This window comes from Gallinula chloropus (assembly GCF_964237585.1).
Source record: "Gallinula chloropus genome assembly, chromosome: 12".
NCBI lineage: Eukaryota > Metazoa > Chordata > Aves > Gruiformes > Rallidae > Gallinula > Gallinula chloropus.
The window spans coordinates 22,845,903-22,864,759 of NC_140097.1; the positions used below are offsets into that span (position 1 = coordinate 22,845,903).

Sequence of the window (18,857 nt, forward strand, 5' to 3'; positions counted from 1 at the left end):
CATGGCTGGTCCCAAGGCCCAGAACCAGGCACAGGACACAGGCACGGGGCAGCCCCAGGACATGGGGCAGTCCTAGTGCGGGGCACAGGGCTGGGCACAGGGCACAGCACAGGGCAGCCCCAGGACACAGGGCGGTCCCATGGCTGGTCCCAAGGCACAGAACCAAGCACAGGACACAGGCACGGGGCAGCCCCAGGGCACGGGGCAGTCCTAGTGCTGGGCACAGGGTGCAGGCACAGGGCACAGGCACGGGGCAGCCCCAGGGCACGGGGCGGTCCCAGGGCCGGGCTCAGGTCCCAGGGCCGGGCTCAGGCCGCAGGACACAGGACACAGGCGCAGGGCAGTCCCGGGGCGCGGGGCGGTCCCAGCCCCAAGGCCTCGCCCCAGCCCCGCCGGCCGCCCCGCGCCTCAAGCCCCAGCCCGCGGCGCAGGCGCAGCTGGGGCCGGGCCGCTCCCAGGCAGCCGCGCGGCGGGGCCGAGGGAGGGGCGGGGCCAGGGGCGGGGTTTCCCGCCCAGGGAGGGGCGCGGGGGGTCGGCGCGTGCTGGCCATGCCGCGCTCCCGCCGAGCCGCGCGCCGTGAGTGGGGGCTCGGGCGCGGGGCAGGGCGGGAAGGCGGCGGGACGGGGAGGGCGGCTGGGGGCGGCTGAGCCGGGGCGGGGGGGGAGGGGGCCCGGGAGGAGCCGCCGTGCCCGGCCCCGCTCTGCCCTCCCGGCAGCGGGCACGGGGAGGGGAGGGAAGGGAGGGGAGTGGGGGCTGCACCGCCCCGGCCGCGCTTCCGCCTGCGAGCCCCCCGCGCCCCCCGTCTCCGCCGCGCAGCCGGCTCCGCGCTGACCGCAGCCCGTGGCCGCTCGTCCGGCCGCCCGCAGGTGTCCCCGGTAGCGCCCGGGCCGGCTCCCCGGGCAGCGAGGAGGAGGCGGGCAGCGAGGCGCCGAGCCACTGCAGCAGCGCCAGCGAGGGAGCCAGCCCCGCCGAGGAGCCCGCAGGTGAGCCCCGCGCCGGCCCCGCTCCCCGCTCCGCCGCCGGGCCCTCCCCCGGGCTTCCCCCCCCAACCGTGACGCGGGTGCCGTGCCGGCAGGGAGCGAGGCGGCGGGCGAGCGGGGCCCGGAGGAGGAGGCGGCGGAGGACAGGCTGAAGGAGCACATGGACAGCCTCCTGGACAGGAGGTGAGCGGCGGCCGGCCCCGGCTCGGTCCCACGGGGACACCCCCCCCCCCCCCAACCCCGCGCCGGCCGCCTTAGCCCGTGACCGGCCGCGGTCTCTCGCAGCGCCAAGACGCGCCAGGCGGCCCTGCGGAGCCTGCGCCTGGCCTTCTCCTGCCGAAGCCTCTCCGAGCTCCTCCTGGAGCGCCGCCTCTCGCTCGCCGACTCCCTGGAGAAGTGTCTCAGGAAAGGTGGGGGGCGCGGGCCGGGGGCCGGGGGCCGGGGCCGGGGGCGGCCGGTGCCTGAGAGGGTCTCTCGTGCTGCCCGCAGGTAAAGGGGAGGAGCAGGCGCTGGCGGGCAGCGTCCTCACCCTCCTCTGCCTCCAGATGGGCTCGGGCTCGGAGGGGGAGGAGCTGTTCCGCAGCCTGAAGCCGCTGCTCACCGGCGTCCTGGCGGACAGCACCGGCAGCCCCGGCGCCCGGCAGAGCGTAAGGCCCGGCCCCTTCCCTCCCGGCACCGCGCTGGTGGGCAGAGCCCGGCTGGGGCTTTCGGGGGGGTCCCCGCAGCCGCCGAGAGAGCGGCGGGATCGGGGCAAAACGGGGCACCCTGAGCCCGCTTTCCCCTGGGCAGGAGCCCGACCCGGCCCGGCGCTGCCTCCTCTGACCGGCTCCTCTCCCCGCAGTGTGCCATGGCCCTGGGCGTCTGTTGCTACATCGCTGCTGCTGACCTTGAGGTAACTGCGCCCGGGCGCGATCCCCAGCCCCGCCGGAGAGCACCCCGGCAGCTGGCCTGCCACCCACTCTCAACCCGTGGTGCCGGGGGCAGCTTGGAGCTGAGCTGGGGAAGGGACACAGGGACGTCAGTGGCGGGTTCAGGCCCCTTCCCCAGGTAGCATGGAGCTAAGCTGGGGTGGGGGGAGGCCCACCTCATGGAGATGGGGTGTGCCGGGTGCAAGAGTCCCTGGGCTGGTGGGGTCCCCTTCAGTCCCCGCTTCGTGGCTTTGCTTTGGCACCTTCCTGGAAGCTGTGGCCTGATGGTCAGTCTTCCCGCTTCCAGGATGTGGTCTCGTGCCTGTCCTGCTTGGAGGGCGTCTTCAGTCCCCCCAGCGTAGGCGAGGGGGGCTCGACACCCACCCAGCACGGTCCTCTGCACTGCAGCGCGCTCCAGTCATGGTCCCTGCTCCTCACCATCTGCCCCCCTTCCCACATCAAGACTGTCTTGGACAAGTGAGTGGGCTGGGTGTGGGAGTCGGTGTGGGGCAGCCAGCATCGCAGGAGGAGCCCCAGGCATGACACCCTGCCCCCCTGACTGCCCCCCTGCCTTCCTCTCCCAGCGGCTGGCTGAAGTTGCCTCCGCTGCTGTCCAGCAGCAGCGTCACCCTGCGCATCCTGGCTGGGGAGACCATCGCCCTGGTCTTCGAGTTGGCCCAGGACATGGAGGTACAGCGGGGCACTGCGGTGGCACGAGCTGGTGGGTGGGTGGGCACTGGTACTCTGGCTGAGCTGGCACTGGTAGCATTGGGATGCTCCAGACCAGCATCGCCAGCAGGTGCCCCAGCAGCGGGACTGGCCCCAGTGATTCCCCAGCACCGTCCTGGTGATGGTAGTGGAGAGCAGCGCCCAGAGCTGTGTCCCCTCCAAGCCCCCCTGGGGTTTTTTTGGGCAGGAGGACTTGTGCCCCCAAGATACGGAGTTCCTGCGTGCCCAGCTCAAGGTCCTGGCTACTGAGAGCAACAAGTACCGAGCCAAGATGGACCGGCGGAAACAGCGCTCCATCTTCCGGGACATCCTGCGTTTCATTGAGGTACCGGTGGTGCCCTTCCCTGCCCAGCCCCTGGCTGTGTGGCTGCTGCCTGGCACCTCCCCTCTCTCTCTGTGAGAACTGGGGGACATGCAGGGCGGGTGCCCAGACTGGTGCTGATGCTCCTGTCTCCGCTCAGAGTGGAGAGTACCAGGAGGAGACCATCCGATTTGGCCTGGAGTGCATGTACCTGGACAGCTGGGCACGCCAACGGACCTACAAAGTCTTTAAAGAGGTGCTGGGCTCTGGCATCCGCCACCACCTCCAGGTAGGAGCTGGGCAGTCGCACGGGGCGGTGCTGGACTGGTGCTGGGGGTTGCTGACAGGCCTCTGCTTCCTCAGAACAACGAGCTGCTACGGGAGATCTTCGGGCTCGGGCCGCCCTTAGTGCTGGATGCGGCCGCTCTGAAAGCCAGCAAGGTCTCCCGCTTCGAGAAGGTGAGTGTCCCCACCCAGGCTTGTGCCTGCAGTTCCCTCCTCTGCTGCCACGGGCTCCAGCCCAGTGCCTGAGTGTGGTGGGTGGTGGGTGCGGAGGTGGACAGGGGGCCAAACCCCTAACCCATCTCCTCCTGTCCCCTCCCAGCACCTCTACAACTCGGCTGCCTTCAAAGCCCGCACGAAAGCCCGGAGCCGGGTGCGGGACAAGCGGGCGGACGTGCTGTGACGGGGCGGAGCGGGGCAGAGCCCCCAGCCCACCTGGACTGCAGACCCAGCACTGTGAGGGGCTGGTGCCCCCAGCCCTCGGGCTTTTATCCATGTACAGCAGAGTATTTAATGCCTGGAGCTGCCCCGCTGGGGGCTGCCCCCTCTTTTATTTTTGTAACCAAACCAAAAAGCAAGATAAAAGAAGAGTGGGGGGAGATGGTGGCGTGCTGCTGCGTGCCCGCTCTGTGGCTGGGTCTCGTGGCAGGGCTGGGGGGGGGTCTCACTGGGCTCTCATGGCCCTTTTTGCAGGCAGGGCTCGTGTCCCCCCTCTGGATGGCACAGCAGGGCCTGAAGGGCTGGCTGGGAGGGCAGGGCTGCGGGGTGGCTGCCCCTGGTGCTGTGCCTGGGCCCCATGCCCGCAGCCCTCCTGGCACCCAGGGTGGGCAGTGGTGTGGCACAGGGTGGTGGTGTGGTGCAGGGTGGCAGGGGGTGGCAGGGTGGCGTGGGGTGCAGGCGCTGCCCAGCCCTGCCAGCTGCCCGCTCTGAGCCCTCGCCCAGCCCACGGCTTCCCGTGAAATAGTCCCCTGTGGGGAGATCCCTTGCGGGGGTGGCCCCGCGCGCGGGTCCCAGTGCTGCCCGTGCAGCCGCGGGTGCCGCTGCCCAGGCAGGCGTGGGACCGCGCCAGCTGCGAGTGCTGCTGCGCCCCGGGATGCGTCGCTGCTGGCCATTCGCTAAGACTTTGATTACAGGAGGTCATTAAAAGGCTAATTGGAGGGTGCCTTCTGCCTTCTTGCGGAGAGGAAGGGCTGTCACGGGGGTGGGTGCCGGTCCCTGCAGCCCCATCCCTTTCTCTCACAGCTAGGGGTGGGGGCTAGGGTTACCTCTGCCCTGCACCCCGAGGGCTGATGTAGGATTCGGGGGGGGGGGGGTGGTAGGGTCACCCGGTGCCCCCCCTTCCCGTGGTGGCCTGGTGCCTGCGGCGGGGCCGGGAGCTGGAGAGCAGCTCAGCGGTGCCCGCCGGGTTGGGCGCTGGCGTTGAGGCGAGCCCAGAGCTGGCTGCTGGCTGCCCGCAGCTGGCGCACGGCGTCCTCCTGGCTCTCCAGCCACTGCACCACCGCCCGCACGGACTGGCTCTGCAGGACTGTGGGGAGAGGATGGGGACAGGCTGGTGATGGGCCCTCCTGCAGCTCCCCCAGCCCCTCCCAGTGCCACGTACCGCTCAGGTAGATGGCCAGCGTGGCCAGGACCAGGCTCGCCAGCGCCAGGAGCCCCAGCAGGGTCAAGACCAGGGGGTGGTTGGGGCTGAGGCAGGGGCAGAGGCCGGTTGCAGGTGCAGGGCGCAGGGTGGGCAGGAGCGGTGGGGGGCCGGTGGGCACAGGCCGAGGCGGGGGCTGGCGCAGGGTGCTGGAGGGAGCTGGGCCATTCCCTGCGGGCAGTGGGGGGAAGGGGTCAGAACCCAGCTGCTGGCACAGTCAGGGCTGGCACGGGCCCCCTCCCTGCTCTCACCCTCGGTGCCCTTGTGCCCGCCGGAGGCCCAGTGCAGGTCACTGATGGACTCCACGGGGCGCAGGCTGATGGCTCCGGGCTCGCTGCTGTCGGGGTCCCCAGGCTCTGCTGGCGCTGCACCCTCTGCCCTTCCCATGCTGTCTGCTGGGACCAGAGGCAGAGTGAGTGTGGGCCCTGTCCCCAGCCCCAGTGGGGACCAGAGCCCTCCGGGAGGTGACCCCAGCTCTGAGGACAGGCTGGTGCCGTGCCAGGGCAGGTGGCTGATGTCTGTGTTCCCTTGGCACAGCCCCACAGCTGTGGGCTGGCGAGCGCTGCTTGTGACACCCAGCCCCGGTGCTGTCATCAGAGCAGTTAGCGGGTGGCTGGTGGCCACGGTCCCAATGCCTTGTTAGTGGGGCTGGAATCTGGCCCTGGCTTGGGACAGTGACGTGCCACCCCCCTGGCCTGGGTAGCCAGGGCTCCCACGGGGCCAGCTGGGAGCCGTGGGGCAGTGCCAGCTCCAGCCTGTGGCACAGCGTGACTGGGCTCACTCTGTGGGCACCATGCTCTGGCACTGCTTAGAGGATCACAGGCAGAGATCTGGGGTGCATGCTGGGCATGTCCCTCGTGGGAGCGAGGGGCCTTTTTGGATGCAGGCATGGCTCCAGCTCTGGCTTGGGAAGGAACTGTGCCCACCCTGGGCGTGTGTGTGTTTCTGAGCGGCGGGCAGGGCACAGGCACTGTGCCTGTGCAGGAACAGGGTGGGGTGGCCCTGTGCCTGCTCCCAATCCCTCCCAGGGTCACTGGTGTGTTGCAGGGCAGTGTGGTGCCGTGCTGCTGCCATCGGGGCTGGGGGGGTAGTGGTGCTCAGCTGGTGCCTGGGGGTCCCCTGGACCCTCCCCGGGGCCCTGTTGTTGCTGGGAGCTGGTGCCCGGGTACCCCCATCACCCCTGCATTCGCTCCCCCATGCCAGCTGGGGAGCATGCCTGGCTGTGCAGGTTTGGTGTGTGGGGGGAGGCTGTGCCAGCCAGCTGCTTGCCCCCTCCCCAAACCCTGCTTCCCTGCACCTGCAGCCCTGCAGGATCCCTTTCTTCCCTGGGCAGGCAGTCCCCAGCCGCTGCTTCCATCCCAGCACCACAGCCTGTGCGAGCCAGTCCCCCCAGGGGTGCCAGAGCCCTCCCAGCCCGCTCCCCAGCCTACCTTCTCCAGCCTCCCTGGGCATGGCTCCCTGTGCCCGGGCAGTGTGAGTGGGCAGCGAGGCGGTGCGGGGCCCCCAGGAGCCGGGCACGGGGTTCCCGCTGCGCCAACTGCAACGCTTAAAATAGGACAGTGAGGAAGGTGGTTGGGGGGGTGATAAAAATAGCTGTGGGGAGGGGGGCCTGGCAGCGCGGGCAGGGCTGCCTGCTGGCAGCATGGTGCCAGCGTGGCAAAGGGGGAGCAGCCCATGGCAGTGCCCTGTGTCCCTTTCCCAGGGGAGGGGGCTGCCAGCAACCAGGGGCTCAGCAGTGTCCCAGCAGTGACAAGGGGTTGTGGCTGGCCTGGGGCAGCGTGGCACTTCCCCCAACGGCTCTGCTGACAAGGACGGCGCCAGTTGTGCAAGGAGGATTTATTTACGTTAACAAGACCGCAGGAAGCCCCAGGGAACCGGTGCTCCCGGCTTAGGGGACCTCGGCCGTCCCCAACCCTGGTCACCAGCCCCACGTGCCCCGCGGCAGGCAGGTGTCGGGGGGCAGGAGGTTGTACCTGTAGAGGCTGTGAGCGTGGGGGGGTGCCAGGCAGGCGTTGGCAGGGCTGGGCTGGGCCCGTCGGGCACAGTCCTTGCCGGCCCAGCCGCGGTAGCAGTGGCAGCGGAAAGCGGCCGGTGAGCTGGCGCCGGGGCTGAGGTGCAGGAGGCTGCCCAGGTCGTGGGGGTGCCGCCGCACACAGCGCCCGTGCCCGTGGCACTGCCCGTAGCTGCACTCCCTGGCTGCCGCCGTCACATTGGCCACGTAGGGACCCAGGGTGGAGGTGAGGTAGTGGCGCAGGCTGGCACAGCTCTCCTGGAGGGGGGGGAAAGAAGCAGTGAGAACCCTGAGGGCTGTCCAGCCACCCCTCCCTGGCGGGCACGGGGGATGTGGCCATCCTGGGCCAGCTCCTGCTGCCCGCTGCGCGCCGGCTCTGGTGCCCCAGTGCAGCGAGGGGCTGTACTCACAGCGGACTGGGAGTACGTCATGTCTCCCCACAGCACGAGGCCGGCTGCGCCCAGTGCCGCGCTCTCCCCGATGGTGTGCACCAGGTCAGCCTGCCAGGGAGAGAGGGAGACGTGACTGGGCTTGGGGGGGACAGGGACAGCACCCCCCCATCCTGGTGCCCAGCGGGACCCTGACACACCCGCTGCCCTGGCCCTGGGGCGCTTACCAGCTCCAGGAACCGGGGGGAGCGGCGGAAGGAGAGGCGGGAGTACGCGACCACGGGCAGGAGGCCGTCGGCGCCGAAGGCGGCCACGCGCAGGGCCTCGCGCAGCCGGTGGTGCACGTAGCGGCGCCGCAGGGCCGGGGGCAGCGTGGGCGGCAGGTAGATGCTGGGGTAGAGCGCGGCCGAGGCGGCCCAGAGCCAGCCCAGCCGGTCGTTGCGCTGCACCTCTGCCTGCCGGCACTGCCCGGTGTAGTTGGCCTCCTTGGCCCAGTTGCCGTTGAAGCAGTCGGGGAAGCGGTAGAAGCCCCAGAGCCCCCTCGGGCGCAGGGCCTGGCCCAGCAGAAGCGTCTCCTCCATCAGCTCTTGGGCCGCCTGCTCGAACTCCCGCCGGGCCAACCGGAGCCGGCGCCGTGCCGGCAGGAGGCCGTGCCGGTCCCGCACCCACTGCTCTGAGGCCTCCCGGTAGATCCGCTTAGCCCCCCAGTTTTGGGCCCAGAGGGGCCTCCACTCCTCCCAGTCCACCACTGCCAGGCCGTGGAAAGCGGGGTGCAGGAGGAGGCGGATGTCCCCGGCTACCCTGGCAAGGTGGGTGCCAAGGGGAACCCGCTGGGGGATGCCCCCGTTGTGGGGGACGCCCTGCCGGGACAGGTAGGGGTACAGCCCAAACTTGTTCTTGTAGAAGATGGTGATGTTCTGGCCGGCGAAGCGGCCGCCCCGGTTCTCCACGATGCCGTAGTCGCCGAGCGGCAGCGTGACGCCGAAGCGGCGCTGGCAGCGGCCCGTGGGGATGTTCCACACCACGGTGAAGGGCTGCCCGCCTGCCAGGGGCTCCGGCGCTGGGCTCTCCCCGCTGGCCGTGCCCAGCGCCAGGCAGGCCCAGAGCACCAGCACCAGCACCATCCTGCGTTGCCGGCTGCTTGCAGGGCCGGCACCCTGCGGGGAAAGGAGAGTGGGGGGTGTGAGTTGGCTAGCATCGGCTGCGGGGGCCGGGCTGCCCCACAGGCACATGCTGCCCACCCCAAAATCCCACAGGACTGAGCAAACTCGGGGCTCATGGGCCCCTCCTGCCTCAGCGCCACGGTGCAGAGCCCCTGCCTGCACCACCCAGCCACGGCACAGCTCTGTCCCTGCCCGCGGCGCCCCAGCTTCCCTGCTAGATCCTGGCCCTGCCCACAGCGGTAGTGCCATGACCCCCCTTTCCCATCTTGTAGCGGGGCTGAGCCTGACCAGGCGCCCTGCTGAGGGGCTGAGCCCCCCTGGAGCTGTGGTGGAGCTACAGGGCAGCTCCATCCACCCCCCCCGGAGGGGCTGGGTGCCCCTGCCTGGTGCCAGCCATCTGCGAGGGTTGAGGGGCACAGGATGGGCTCAGGAGCCACACAGCACGGTGAGGCCAGCACCACCCTACCCCACAGGGAGCCTGGCTGCTCTCCCCAGCCTTCCCATCACTGCACCCCCAGTGCAGTGCAGGAGCCCCTGCACATTGCATCACCCTGCCCTAATCCCCTGAGGCATCACGTGCCTCAGTTTCCCCAGGCTGCTCTGCAGTGAGAGCAGCAGCTACAGCATGCCATCAGCCCCAGCTGCCCCCCAGTGAGTCCCCTGGGTGGAGGAGACACTGGTGGGACTGGGCGGCACTCCTGGCACCAGTGCCAACCCCACTGCCTGAGGTGGGGCAGGTTCCCTGCCACATGGGTGGTCCTGGGGCCGGGTGAGCTTGGGGGCACGCGGGAGAGCAGCATGGGGAGGGCAGGGTAGGGGGGACCGTCTCCCTGCCAGCACCCAACCCAGCATCGGGGCCAGGGTGCGCCAGGGAGGTTGGGGGGGGGGGGGGGGGCTGATGCCAGCCCTGAAGAACGGCAGGCGGGCAGCACCGGGGCGGGCAGCTGCTGCCCACACTGCTTTAATCACCGGCTCGGGGCCGCTCAGATGGCTTTCTTCATCCAGAAGATGGGCAGCCCCTTGGCGTCGCGGTGGGGGGTCTGCAGGAGGTTCTGCTCGCCGCTCTCGGCCAGGACTCCCCTCGCCCAAACCACGGTGGGCAGGGGGGGAGGTGGGGGTGCGGCGGGGGGCGGGAGGGGAGGCGGAGGGGTGCAGGGCACCCTTGGCCTGGGGGCAGCGCTGGCAGGGGCAGGAGGGCCGGAGAAGAGCCGCAGCACTTCGGCGGGTATGGCGGGGCTGAGGAAGGCCACGCTCTGCACCGGCTCGCCCAGGACGAAGCCCAGGTGGGCGTAGAAATGCTGCTTGTCGTGCGTGGTGAGATGCAGGCAGGAGAAGCCCCGGGCCCGGGCCCAGCGCTCGGTGGCCTCCATCAGCTGCCGCCCGTAGCCCTGTCCCCGCAGCGCCCGGGCCACCACCACGCTCTCCACGAAGAGGTCACGGGGACGGCTGGCCACGCGGGAGAGCCGGACGTGGCCCACGAGCTGGCAGGGGCCTTCCTGGGCAGTGGAGGCTGCAGCAGGGAGCTCGGCGCGGCCCCGGCTCCGTAGCAGCAGCAGGCAGGTGGGGAAGGTGTCCGAGGAGCGCTGGAGCGTGTGGAGCCGCGATGCCCGGCTCTTCCCCCACTCCTCGCCCAGCAGCTCGGCGCAGGCCTCCAGCAGCTCCGGCCTCTGGTGCAGGGGGACCAGGCTGAGCTCCTCCGGCACAGAGCCCATTCTTCTCACTGACGGGAGACCAAGCAGGCCACAGCTTAGAGGCAGCGGGGTACACGCCGTGAGATTCCCCCCAGCCTGGCACCGGCCCCGGCGCACATGCAGTTCCCCGGCCGGATGGGTTGGCAGGAGTTAGCGGCGGGTCCCAGGTCAAACAACAACAGCACGGTGGTGGGGAAGTGGTGTGTGGTGACAGCTCCAGGCACCCATGCCATGAGCCCCGCAGGCAGGTCTGGCACCACCAGGCCAGCAGAGGAGCAGGGACAGGAGGCACAGGGCTGGCCTTGACCCTGCACCAGCCCTGCTGCCACCTCCTGCCACACAAGACCAGCTAGCTCAGAATCACAGCACGTCAGGGGTCGGCAGGGACCTTGAAAGCTCATCCAGTCCCACCCCCTGCCAGAGCAGGGGCACCCAGACTAAATCCCACAGGGATGGGTCCAGGCGGGTTTGAATGTCCCCAGAGAAGGAGACTCCCCAGCCTCTCTGGGCAGCCTGTCCCAGGGCTCTGCCACCCTCACAGGGACAAGGTTCCTCCTGACGTTCCCATGGAGCTTCCTCTGCTCCAGCTGCACCCGCTGCCCCGTGTCCTGTCGCTGCCACCCCTGAGCAGAGCCCAGACCCTCACCCTTTACACCTGCATGCACATTGATGAGGTCACCCCTCAGCCTCCTCTTCTCCAGGCTGAAGAGCCCCAGCTCCCTCCGCCTCTCCCGAGGAAGGGCTTCCAGTCCCTCCACCACCTCGGTGGCCCCGCGCTGGGCCCTCCCCAGGAGTTCCCTGTCCCTGAGCTGAGGGGCCCAGAGCTGCACCCCATACTCCAAGGGCGGCCTGAGGTGCCCGTCGCACCGGTGCCTCCGGCCAGCGAGAGCTGCGGCGCCCCCCGGCCCGGCACCCCCGGCCCTGCCGCAGGAGGAACTGCCGAGCCGGCTCCCCGGCGCAGCGAGCCCCGCTTCCCCTTCGCGGCGGGCAGGGCCCGGCCCGCCCCGGGCGCCGCTTTCCCTTCCGCCCGCCCAGCCGCGGCCCCGCCAGCGCCCGCGGGGCCCCGAGCGCCGGGGGGAAGCTCCCACCGCGCCCGGCCCCTGGTTCCGCCACGCTGGGCCCGACCCGGCGCCCCTTCCCCTCCCCTCGCCGCTCGCAGCCCCGCGGGGTAGGGGCGGCCCCGGCGCCGTTCCCCCGCCGCGAGTCCCGCACCCAACCGGGAGCGCCGCGGCCCCCTGCCCGCAGCCCCCCCCGGGGCCGCCCCAAGCCGCATCTCGCTGCCGAGCCCGGCGCCCGACCCGCGCCCAGCCCGCCCGTACCGACTCGCCGGCCCCGCCGCCGCCGCCGCTTCCGCCGCATCTCGGCGGGCGAACAGCGCTCCCCTGGCGGGCGGAGGTCGCGCCCGCTCGCCCCGCTCCATGTGCGGCCGGAGGCCCGGGCGGGGCCTGGGCAGCGGGACCGGGCGGGCGGCGGGCAGCGGGTTTACCCCCAGGGGCTTCCCCAGGGCCCACCCGGCCCTGCGGCCCGCGGCGACCGGGAGCAGCTTCCCCAGCGCGGGGCGCTCGGAGCCCCGTCCAGCCCGACCCGGAGCGGCTCCAGGGACGCGGCCCCCCCGGCCGGGCAGGGTCTCACCCCGCGCTTCTCCCGCAGGGCTCAGCCCCACCCGGCTCCGGCCTCAGCCGCCGCCCCGTGCCCGTACGGACAGGCCTGCCCGGCCCCCCGGGACCGGCGGGGCTCGGGGCTGCCCCCAGGCAGCCTTCCCTTCCCCTCGGCTCGGCGGCAGAGCTGCTCCAGCCCCTCGGGTCCTCCTCTGCGCCCGCCCCAAGAGGTCCGTGTCCTTGTGCTGGAGGCTGCTGGGCGCAGTGGAGCCTGGGCAGGGCCCGGGATCCCCTCTCTGGGGCTGCCTGCCGCGCCCTGATGCAGCCCCTGGTGCCGCTGGCGCCCCGTTGGCTCCTGTCGAGCTTTGTGTCACAGCATCACGGCATCGCCAGGCTGGAAAAGGCCTCGAAGATCACCAAGTCCGAGCGTTCCCATCCTGTGCTGACCCTGCCCCCAGTGCCAGCAAGTCCCTCACCCAGGCACGCTGGGGCCCCCTCCCCATGCTGCTCCCCAGCCCTCTTCCCTGGGGCTCAAAGGGGAAACCAGTGGCCCAGAAACTGGTTGCCCTGAAACCAGGCTGGTGGCACCCACAGGAGCTGGGCAAAGGCCTTGGGTTCCCCTGCCTGCCCCCAGCCCTGACTGCTCTCTCTCTCGGCCACATCTGGGCTCCTCCAGGTTGGCCATGTCCAGGGAGGAAAAGAATGCCCTGGATATCCTCCAAGCCTTCCTCTGGAGCAGACCAAAGCTATTGGCCAGTGGGTGTTGGCTGTCTTGGACCTGGGGGAAGCTTCTAGCACCTTGTGGCAGGAGCTACCCCTGCAGCCCTCACTCCCCACCAAAACCTCACCACTCAAACCCATCACAGCCCCAAAGATTACTCCCTGCCAAACTCTCCAGGCTGCCCAGGTCTCGCTGGATGGCAGCACAGCCTCTGGGGGTGGCAGCCTCTCCTCCCAGCTTTGGATCACCACCAACCTGCTGAGGGTAGGCGCTATCCCTTCATCCCAGCTGCTGATGGAGCAGGGCAGGACCCAGGACTGAGCACCGAGGACACCTCTCCTTACAAGCCCTCACCTCCCCTGGCGAAGCTCCTTGTAGGACTCCATGCAGCTCCTGTCAGCCCCTGGGAAGCGTGTGAGGAGCGTGCCAGAGATGGGAGGAAAAGCAACCGAGCAGGTGTCACCCCAACACCACCCCAACTTCCCATCCCCTCAGGGGGTCTCTTTTCCCCTTGGTGCTAAGAACCCCTGGAGATGATGGAGCTCCCCTCATGAGATGAAGGAATGGGAGCTGCTGCTGCTGCTCTGTATCTCAGGCCTGAGCCTGTGGGGCCTCTGTGCTGCCCTGCAGCCCCAGCTTCTTGGCCATATTGGGTCTGGGCATCTCTGTGACCTGGTGTCACAGTTCTGTGTAGCTGGGTAAGGCAGAGAATGGGGGGGGGTGGTGGGTGGTGTGGTGCAGAAGCAGCTGTGTGAGAAGCAGCTAGAAGCCTGAGGAAGGGCAAACCACTGAGAGGTCTCACATGGAGCCGGCTGCGCGGCTCCACGGCTGGATGCCAGAGGAAACAGCTCCTAGGACAGGGACCTGGCAAAGGAGGAAACGAAGTTGGTCTGGTCTGAGCTGGTGCCAGGACATCACGCTCATGTCCTGGGGTGGGGGGCACCCTAGGCCTGAGGTCGAGAGGAAGGTACTGAGCAGGGCAGGGGGCTGTGTGGGGTTTTTCCCCCAAAGGTGAGGGTCATGGGGGTTGAGATGTCCCTGGCATCAGTGTGGGGATCGGGCCAGGTCTCCAACCCTGGGCTTTGCCTCCTCCTTGCTGGCTCTGAAGAGCACCTCCCTGTCCCCACAGCAGAGCGGGGCTGCTGCTGCAGGAGAAGAGCAGCCTCCTCCACACCTGCTTCTGCAGCACCTTCCACCTGACCCTTCACTCTGCCATTGTCTGCCACCTGGCAGAGCTCCTGGTAGAGGACCCAACCTGGGACAAGGTCGCCATGGTCTTCCTCATCGAGGTGAGCGGCCCCAGCTCCCTGCAAGACTCGGCTCTCCCATGCTCACTGCTGCGGGAGGGGCTGGGGCAGCGGGTGGGCTCTGGTTGGTACCGTGGAGCAGCCAGTGGCATGTGGGGTGAGGCCCGGGGCCTCTCTGCCATCCTGCCCAGCTCTATCCGGGCTTGGTCTTCTCCCTTGGCCCTGGGCTGATGGTTGGAGCCAGCACCCACCTCAACAGCTCCCATCACCTGCGTTTCACATGCTGGGCTTAATGACCTTAATGACGAGCTGGATGGGGCCCTGGAAATCTTCCCCAGGTATCTGCAGTCAGTGCCTGGGCAAGTCCAGTCTGGGGCATCCTCAGCCTCATCCGGAGCCCGACACGGCGAGCAGGGACAGGCGGGACAGCAGCATCCCCCGGCTGGAGCAGCGGGCCAGCCAGGGCTTTCCCGAGCCTCGGGACCTGTGCCAGCTGCTGCTGGGCGAGGAGAGGCAGCAGCGCCGAGGGGAACGGGCTGCCGCTGCCGGCACGTCCCGGCAGGGATGCTGGGGGCAAAGCGAGCGGCCGGAGCCTGGGATGTGCAGAGCCCGGCCGTGGGGGCTGAGCCCGGGGGCAGCCTTCCAGGCACTGCCAGCACCAGGCTGAGGGACTTCTGTGAGGAACCGGCCCTGCCGCGGGCCGATGGGGCCATCCCCGAGGGTGACGAAGCCACCGAGGCTGCCCAGCGGGGCAGAAGCTCTGCCCGTGTCCCCACCGGCCCCGCGCCTGCTCCCGCCCGGGGACCCCAGAAGTGGCGGGGGGCCGGTGAGAGGCCGCAGCTCAAAGCCGAGACCCCGCGGAGCCAGCCCGCCTCCCGCCAGCAGCCCGGGCATCCCGGAGCAGCCCGGGGATGGGGCCGCCCCTACCCGCCCTCCCGCAGCCCCGCGGCGGGCGCGGGGCGGGACCCCGCGGCCGGGGGTCGCCGGGAGGTCGGGGGGGGGGGCGGGGTGAGTGACGCCGCCGGTCCCGCCCCCTCGGGGCGGGACGGGCCCCACGTGCGGCGGCAGCATGGCGGCGGCGGCGGGCGGCAGGAGGGCCAAGGCCCCGCGCGGGGCGGCGGCGGCGGCGCGGCGGCGGCAGCTACGGGCGGGGGTCCGGCGGGCGGGCGGGGGTCCGGCGGGCGAGCGGGCGGGAGGGGGGGAGCGGCGCGGCGGGGGGAGGAGGGGCTGCCGCGGCCGGCGGCACCGCGCTGAGCGCTCCGCTCCGTCCCGCAGGCCCCGGGCACCGAGGGGAGGCCGAGGGCGGCGTCCGGCCGGCCCGTCGACGAGGAGGTGTCCAGCGACTCCGAACCCGAGAGGTACGTACGGGCCGCGCCGGTGTCGGGGCCGGTGGCGGGGCCGGGAGCGGGGCCGGTGGCGGGGCCGGTGGCGATGCTCACGCCTGTCCCCGCAGCCCGTCGTTGGGGCGGCGGCGGCGGCGGGAGGCGGCGGAGGAGGAGGTGGACGAGACGCCGCAGGAGAAGAAGCTGCGCCTGGCCAAGCTGTACCTGGAGCAGCTCCGCCAGCAAGGTGAGCCCCGTCGGGGCGGCCCCGGGCGCTGAGCCCCGGCGGGGCGGCCCCGGGCGCTGAACCCCGGCGAGGCGGCCCCGGGCTCTGAGCCCCGTCGGGGCGGCCCCGGGCTCTGAGCCCCGTCGAGGCGGCCTCGGGCTCTCAACCCCGGCGAGGCGGCCCCGGGCGCTGAGCCCCGTCCCTCATCCACCGTGTCCGCCGCAGAGGAGGAGCGGGCGGCAGAGGAGGAGGACGAGGAGGGGACCCAGCCCGCGGATCTCATCGGGCACCGGCTGAAGGAGGACGTGGTGAGCAGGGCGGCGGGCGCGGCCCCTCGGCGCCGGGGCCGAGCCCGGTCCCCCGCCGGGGCCGGCCCCGCTGAGCCTCCTGCTTCTTCCACAGCTCGAGCAGAAGGGGCGGCTGCAGCGCCGGGTCGCTGACGATGTAAGTGACCGGGGCGGGGGGTGCTGGACTGTTAGTCCTGGGTTTGGGGGATGCTGCGGTGCCAGGGGTGGGTCAGGGCCCTTCTCTGCCCAGCTGGCACCGAGCTCAGGCAGTCACCCCGTGCTTGGCAGCAGGGTCGGGGCAGCCTGGCACACATCCTGCTCTCCCTGTAGGTGCAGCCCCCGGATCCAGCCAGCATCCGAGTGCTGCGGGGCCACCAGCTGCCTGTCACCTGCCTGGTCATCTCTCCAGATGATAAGTTCATCTTCTCCGCTTCCAAGGATGGTGCCCTCATCAAATGCAAGTGTTCCCTTGGGGCTGCAACCCTCCATTCCCCCAGCCTGAACCCTGCGGGGACCTTGCAGCAGCAGGACCATGGGTGGCTTGGCCCTCATCCCCTCTGGGGACGTGCCCTTGGCCCTCATCCCCTCCCATGCGTCATTCTCACCTCTGTGGGAGGCTCCTTGACGCTTTCCAGAGAGGTGGGAGGTTCTTGCAGATAACATCATGTTCTTCCCTCAGGGGAGGTGGGGAGCGGGAAGAGGCTGTGTGTGGTGCCAGGGGGGAAGAAGGGCACTGAGGAGCAGCACATGGGCCACGCATCCCAGGTCCTCTGCATGGCCATCTCCTCGGACGGCAAGTACTTGGTACGGGGAGAGGCCGCTGGCGCGGGGCAGAGGGGTGGCTGCGGGAGGCTCGTGTCCTGGGGGATGGTGTCTTGCCCATGTGTAGCTTGCTGGGTTAAAGCAGCCCCTCTCCTGGGGTGACTGGAGGCTGGGGTGGGCTGTGAGTCCCCGAGGGGGATGTCTCCAGCATCCCCCACTGTCTGCCAGGCCACAGGAGACAGGAACAAGCTGATCATGATCTGGGATGCGGCCACCTGCAAGCGCCTGAACATCTTCACTGGGCATCGCGACGCTGTCTCAGTGAGTCAGGGGAACCCCCCAGTGCGTGTGGGGCCAGGCTGCCACACCCTCAGTGCCCCTCACTGCTGTCCCCACGTCTGTCTGTAGGGTCTGTCCTTCCGGAAGGGCACGCACCAGCTGTACAGCGCTTCCCACGACCGCTGCGTCAAGGTCTGGGACGTGGCAGAGAATGCATACGTGGAGACCCTGTAAGATGGGGGGGGACACACACGCCGCTGCCCCCAGGGGAAGGCTAGGGGGTGGAGGGCTGTGTCCCCACTGCAGCTCTGTGCCATCTCCCCCTCCAGGTTCGGGCATCAGGACGTCATCACAGGGCTGGACAGCCTGAGCCGGGAGTCCTGCGTGACGGCGGGGGGACGGGACGGCACCGTGCGGCTCTGGAAGATCCCTGAGGAGTCACAGCTCGTGTTTTGTGGGCACCAGTAGGTCTGGGGTGGGAGAGGAGGCTGTGGGCTGGCAGGTCCAGCTGGGGCAGCAACGAGTGGGTGCCAAACATCACGGGGAGCCTGGTGGCACCCCAGGGAGGCTGATGCCCTCCCAGGGATGCTGATGCCCCAGTGACCCCTTGTCTCCTAAGTAGGATCCCAAAGCATCCTCATAACTGATGTAGTCACCTCTCTCCCTAGGGGCTCCATCGACTGTATTCAGCTCATCAACGAGGAGCACATGGTGTCAGGTGCCGATGACGGGTGAGCACAGGGGCTGGGGTGGTACATGGGGTGGGCAGGGCTTGCTGGAGGGGTCCCCTCACCCTGCTGCTCCGTGGCAGGTCCATAGCCCTGTGGGGGCTGTCGAAGAAGAAGCCGCTGGCGCTGGCGCGGCAGGCGCACGGCACGCAGGACGCCCAGGGCCTGCAGCAGCCATACTGGATCTCGGCGGTGGCTGCGCTGCGCAACACCGACCTCCTGGCTACAGGTGCGTGGCAGCCGCTTCGGGGGTGCAGGGGTGTGTGCCCTGCTCCCTGCCCAGGCTCGGGGTGCATGGCATTCTCCTCTCTGCCCCAGGCTCTCACAGTGCCAGCGTGAAGCTCTGGAAGTGCGGCGAGGGGTTTCGGAAGCTGGACCCGCTCTGGGACATCCCCTTGGTACGGATGGGGAGGTTGGGGATGCTGGAGCTGGGCTGCTGGGGGTGGGGGTGTCTCTTGGCGGGTGGCAGGAGGAGCTGTGGGAGCCCCTCACGCCTGCCCTGTCCCCTCCAGGTGGGTTTTGTCAACAGCCTGGCGTTCTCAGCAGCTGGTGACTTCCTGGTGGCTGGTCTCGGGCAGGAGCACCGGTACTGTCCCCCCCTCCCTGCACAGCCCCCCCCCGCCTCCGGGGAGCAGCAGAGGGTGACACCCCCCTCCATATCTCTCTCCTCTACAGGCTTGGACGGTGGTGGAGAATCAAAGAAGCCAAAAACAGCATCTGCATCATCCCCCTGAAGCAGAGGCCCTCAGCCCCCCGCCCCGAAGGCCCTGCTAGCTCCTAGCCCACTGGGTGCAAGGCCCAAGCTCCACCTTGGGAGCCATGTCCCCCCCCTCCATGCTTCAGGCATCCCCTCCTTGTGTCAGCAGGACAGGAGCTGGGGCTGTTGCTTGGCCCCCTGGGTGCTGCTGTGGTTCTGCCCTCTGCGAGGGTCTGCTGCCTCCCCTCATGTTCCAGGGGGCCTGAGCTCCACAGGACTCTGGGTTTTAATAAAAAAACCACTTTATTTACATAAATTACAAAAAAAAAAAATCACACTCTTACTCACAGAAAAAGATCTACTTCCAAAAACTCATTGGGCTCAAAGACCGGGGTGCTGATCATCACCGTGGCCCCAGCTACACCTTGGCAGGTACAGCAGCATCCCCTCCTCCCTGCTCCTGCCCCGTCTCCCCAGAGGGGTGAGGAGCACCCTGTGCAGTGCAGGGGGGGTGGAGGGGTTTTGGGCCCAGCCCGGTGGCACCTGGCTGCTCCCGGGGCTGGGAACAGGAAGGGTGAGAGCACCAGCCGTGGGGTGATGCGGGGTGATGGGTGAGAGGGCCTGCGGCAGCAAAGGGAGGGGGAAATGGGGTGGGGGCAGCAGGGGTGCGATGGGTGCCTGGCCGGCACGGCTGGGTGTGGAGGGGTGGGGGGTGCAGCGTGTTGGGCGCAAGCGAAGCGTGAGGTGGCACCCTGGGGTGGGGCAACGGATGGGGCGTGCGTGGGGTGGGGGCCCCACACCCCAGCGGGGTGCAGGGAGCGGGCCGAACCCTCCAGCTCAGTGCAAGGGGTGGGGGACATTCCCTGTGGCTCAGGGTGGGGCTGTGGGGACGCACGG

General features: G+C 69.9%; 5 protein-coding genes across 5 annotated transcripts; 2 read left to right on the forward strand and 3 right to left on the reverse strand.

Moving 5' to 3' along the window:
• The first annotated feature begins 507 nt into the window (after positions 1-507).
• Positions 508-4,152, forward strand: IFRD2 (interferon related developmental regulator 2). The gene is made up of 12 exons (XM_084269614.1): positions 508-576; positions 867-983; positions 1,076-1,163; positions 1,266-1,390; positions 1,470-1,627; positions 1,822-1,872; positions 2,196-2,365; positions 2,473-2,578; positions 2,805-2,942; positions 3,079-3,207; positions 3,282-3,377; positions 3,523-4,152. Exons 1-12 carry the CDS (start codon positions 549-551, stop codon positions 3,601-3,603), a joined length of 1,287 nt encoding a protein of 428 aa, XP_084125740.1. The 5' UTR covers positions 508-548; the 3' UTR covers positions 3,604-4,152.
• A 400-nt stretch (positions 4,153-4,552) lies between these two features.
• Positions 4,553-6,291, reverse strand: LSMEM2 (leucine rich single-pass membrane protein 2; the record flags this gene model as incomplete). Its single annotated transcript, XM_084269617.1, has 4 exons — positions 4,553-4,725; positions 4,801-5,010; positions 5,091-5,231; positions 6,270-6,291. 4 exons carry the CDS (start codon positions 6,289-6,291, stop codon positions 4,589-4,591), a joined length of 510 nt encoding a protein of 169 aa, XP_084125743.1. The 3' UTR covers positions 4,553-4,588.
• Positions 6,292-6,667: 376 nt separating this feature from the next.
• On the reverse strand, positions 6,668-8,562 carry HYAL3 (hyaluronidase 3). Its single transcript, XM_084269520.1, has 3 exons — positions 7,467-8,562; positions 7,261-7,350; positions 6,668-7,108 (listed from the first exon to the last, which is right to left on the reverse strand). Exons 1-3 carry the CDS (start codon positions 8,469-8,471, stop codon positions 6,758-6,760), a joined length of 1,446 nt encoding a protein of 481 aa, XP_084125646.1. The 5' UTR covers positions 8,472-8,562; the 3' UTR covers positions 6,668-6,757.
• A 776-nt stretch (positions 8,563-9,338) lies between these two features.
• Positions 9,339-11,433, reverse strand: NAA80 (N-alpha-acetyltransferase 80, NatH catalytic subunit). Its single transcript, XM_084269521.1, has 2 exons — positions 11,413-11,433; positions 9,339-10,122 (listed from the first exon to the last, which is right to left on the reverse strand). The coding sequence occupies exon 2, from the start codon at positions 10,112-10,114 to the stop codon at positions 9,386-9,388; it is 729 nt and encodes a 242-aa protein (XP_084125647.1). The 5' UTR covers positions 10,115-10,122; positions 11,413-11,433; the 3' UTR covers positions 9,339-9,385.
• A 3,279-nt stretch (positions 11,434-14,712) lies between these two features.
• RRP9 (ribosomal RNA processing 9, U3 small nucleolar RNA binding protein) lies at positions 14,713-18,298 on the forward strand. The gene is made up of 15 exons (XM_084269785.1): positions 14,713-14,812; positions 14,935-15,017; positions 15,113-15,228; positions 15,433-15,515; positions 15,610-15,651; positions 15,825-15,951; positions 16,174-16,298; positions 16,485-16,577; positions 16,665-16,765; positions 16,865-16,999; positions 17,204-17,266; positions 17,347-17,492; positions 17,582-17,661; positions 17,776-17,849; positions 17,939-18,298. The coding sequence occupies exons 1-15, from the start codon at positions 14,729-14,731 to the stop codon at positions 18,042-18,044; spliced, it is 1,458 nt and encodes a 485-aa protein (XP_084125911.1). The 5' UTR covers positions 14,713-14,728; the 3' UTR covers positions 18,045-18,298.
• Positions 18,299-18,857: the final 559 nt, after the last annotated feature.

Coding starts and splice junctions, on each gene's coding strand:
- IFRD2 (XM_084269614.1), top strand. CDS start 549: ATGCCGCGCTCCCGCCGAGCCGCGCGCC. Junction 1,164..1,265: donor GACAGCCTCCTGGACAGGAG/GTGAGCGGCGGC, acceptor GGTCTCTCGCAG/CGCCAAGACGCGCCAGGCGG. Junction 1,391..1,469: donor GGAGAAGTGTCTCAGGAAAG/GTGGGGGGCGCG, acceptor TGCTGCCCGCAG/GTAAAGGGGAGGAGCAGGCG.
- HYAL3 (XM_084269520.1), bottom strand. CDS start 8,471: ATGTGCCTGTGGGGCAGCCCGGCCCCCGCAGCCGATGCTAGCCAACTC. Junction 7,351..7,466: donor CCCCCCGGTTCCTGGAGCTG/GTAAGCGCCCCA, acceptor TCTCCCTGGCAG/GCTGACCTGGTGCACACCAT. Junction 7,109..7,260: donor TGACGTACTCCCAGTCCGCT/GTGAGTACAGCC, acceptor CCCCCCCTCCAG/GAGAGCTGTGCCAGCCTGCG.
- NAA80 (XM_084269521.1), bottom strand. CDS start 10,114: ATGGGCTCTGTGCCGGAGGAGCTCAGCCTGGTCCCCCTGCACCAGAGG.
- RRP9 (XM_084269785.1), top strand. CDS start 14,729: ATGGCGGCGGCGGCGGGCGGCAGGAGGGCCAAGGCCCCGCGCGGGGCG. Junction 16,299..16,484: donor CCTCGGACGGCAAGTACTTG/GTACGGGGAGAG, acceptor ACTGTCTGCCAG/GCCACAGGAGACAGGAACAA. Junction 17,493..17,581: donor CACCGACCTCCTGGCTACAG/GTGCGTGGCAGC, acceptor TCTCTGCCCCAG/GCTCTCACAGTGCCAGCGTG.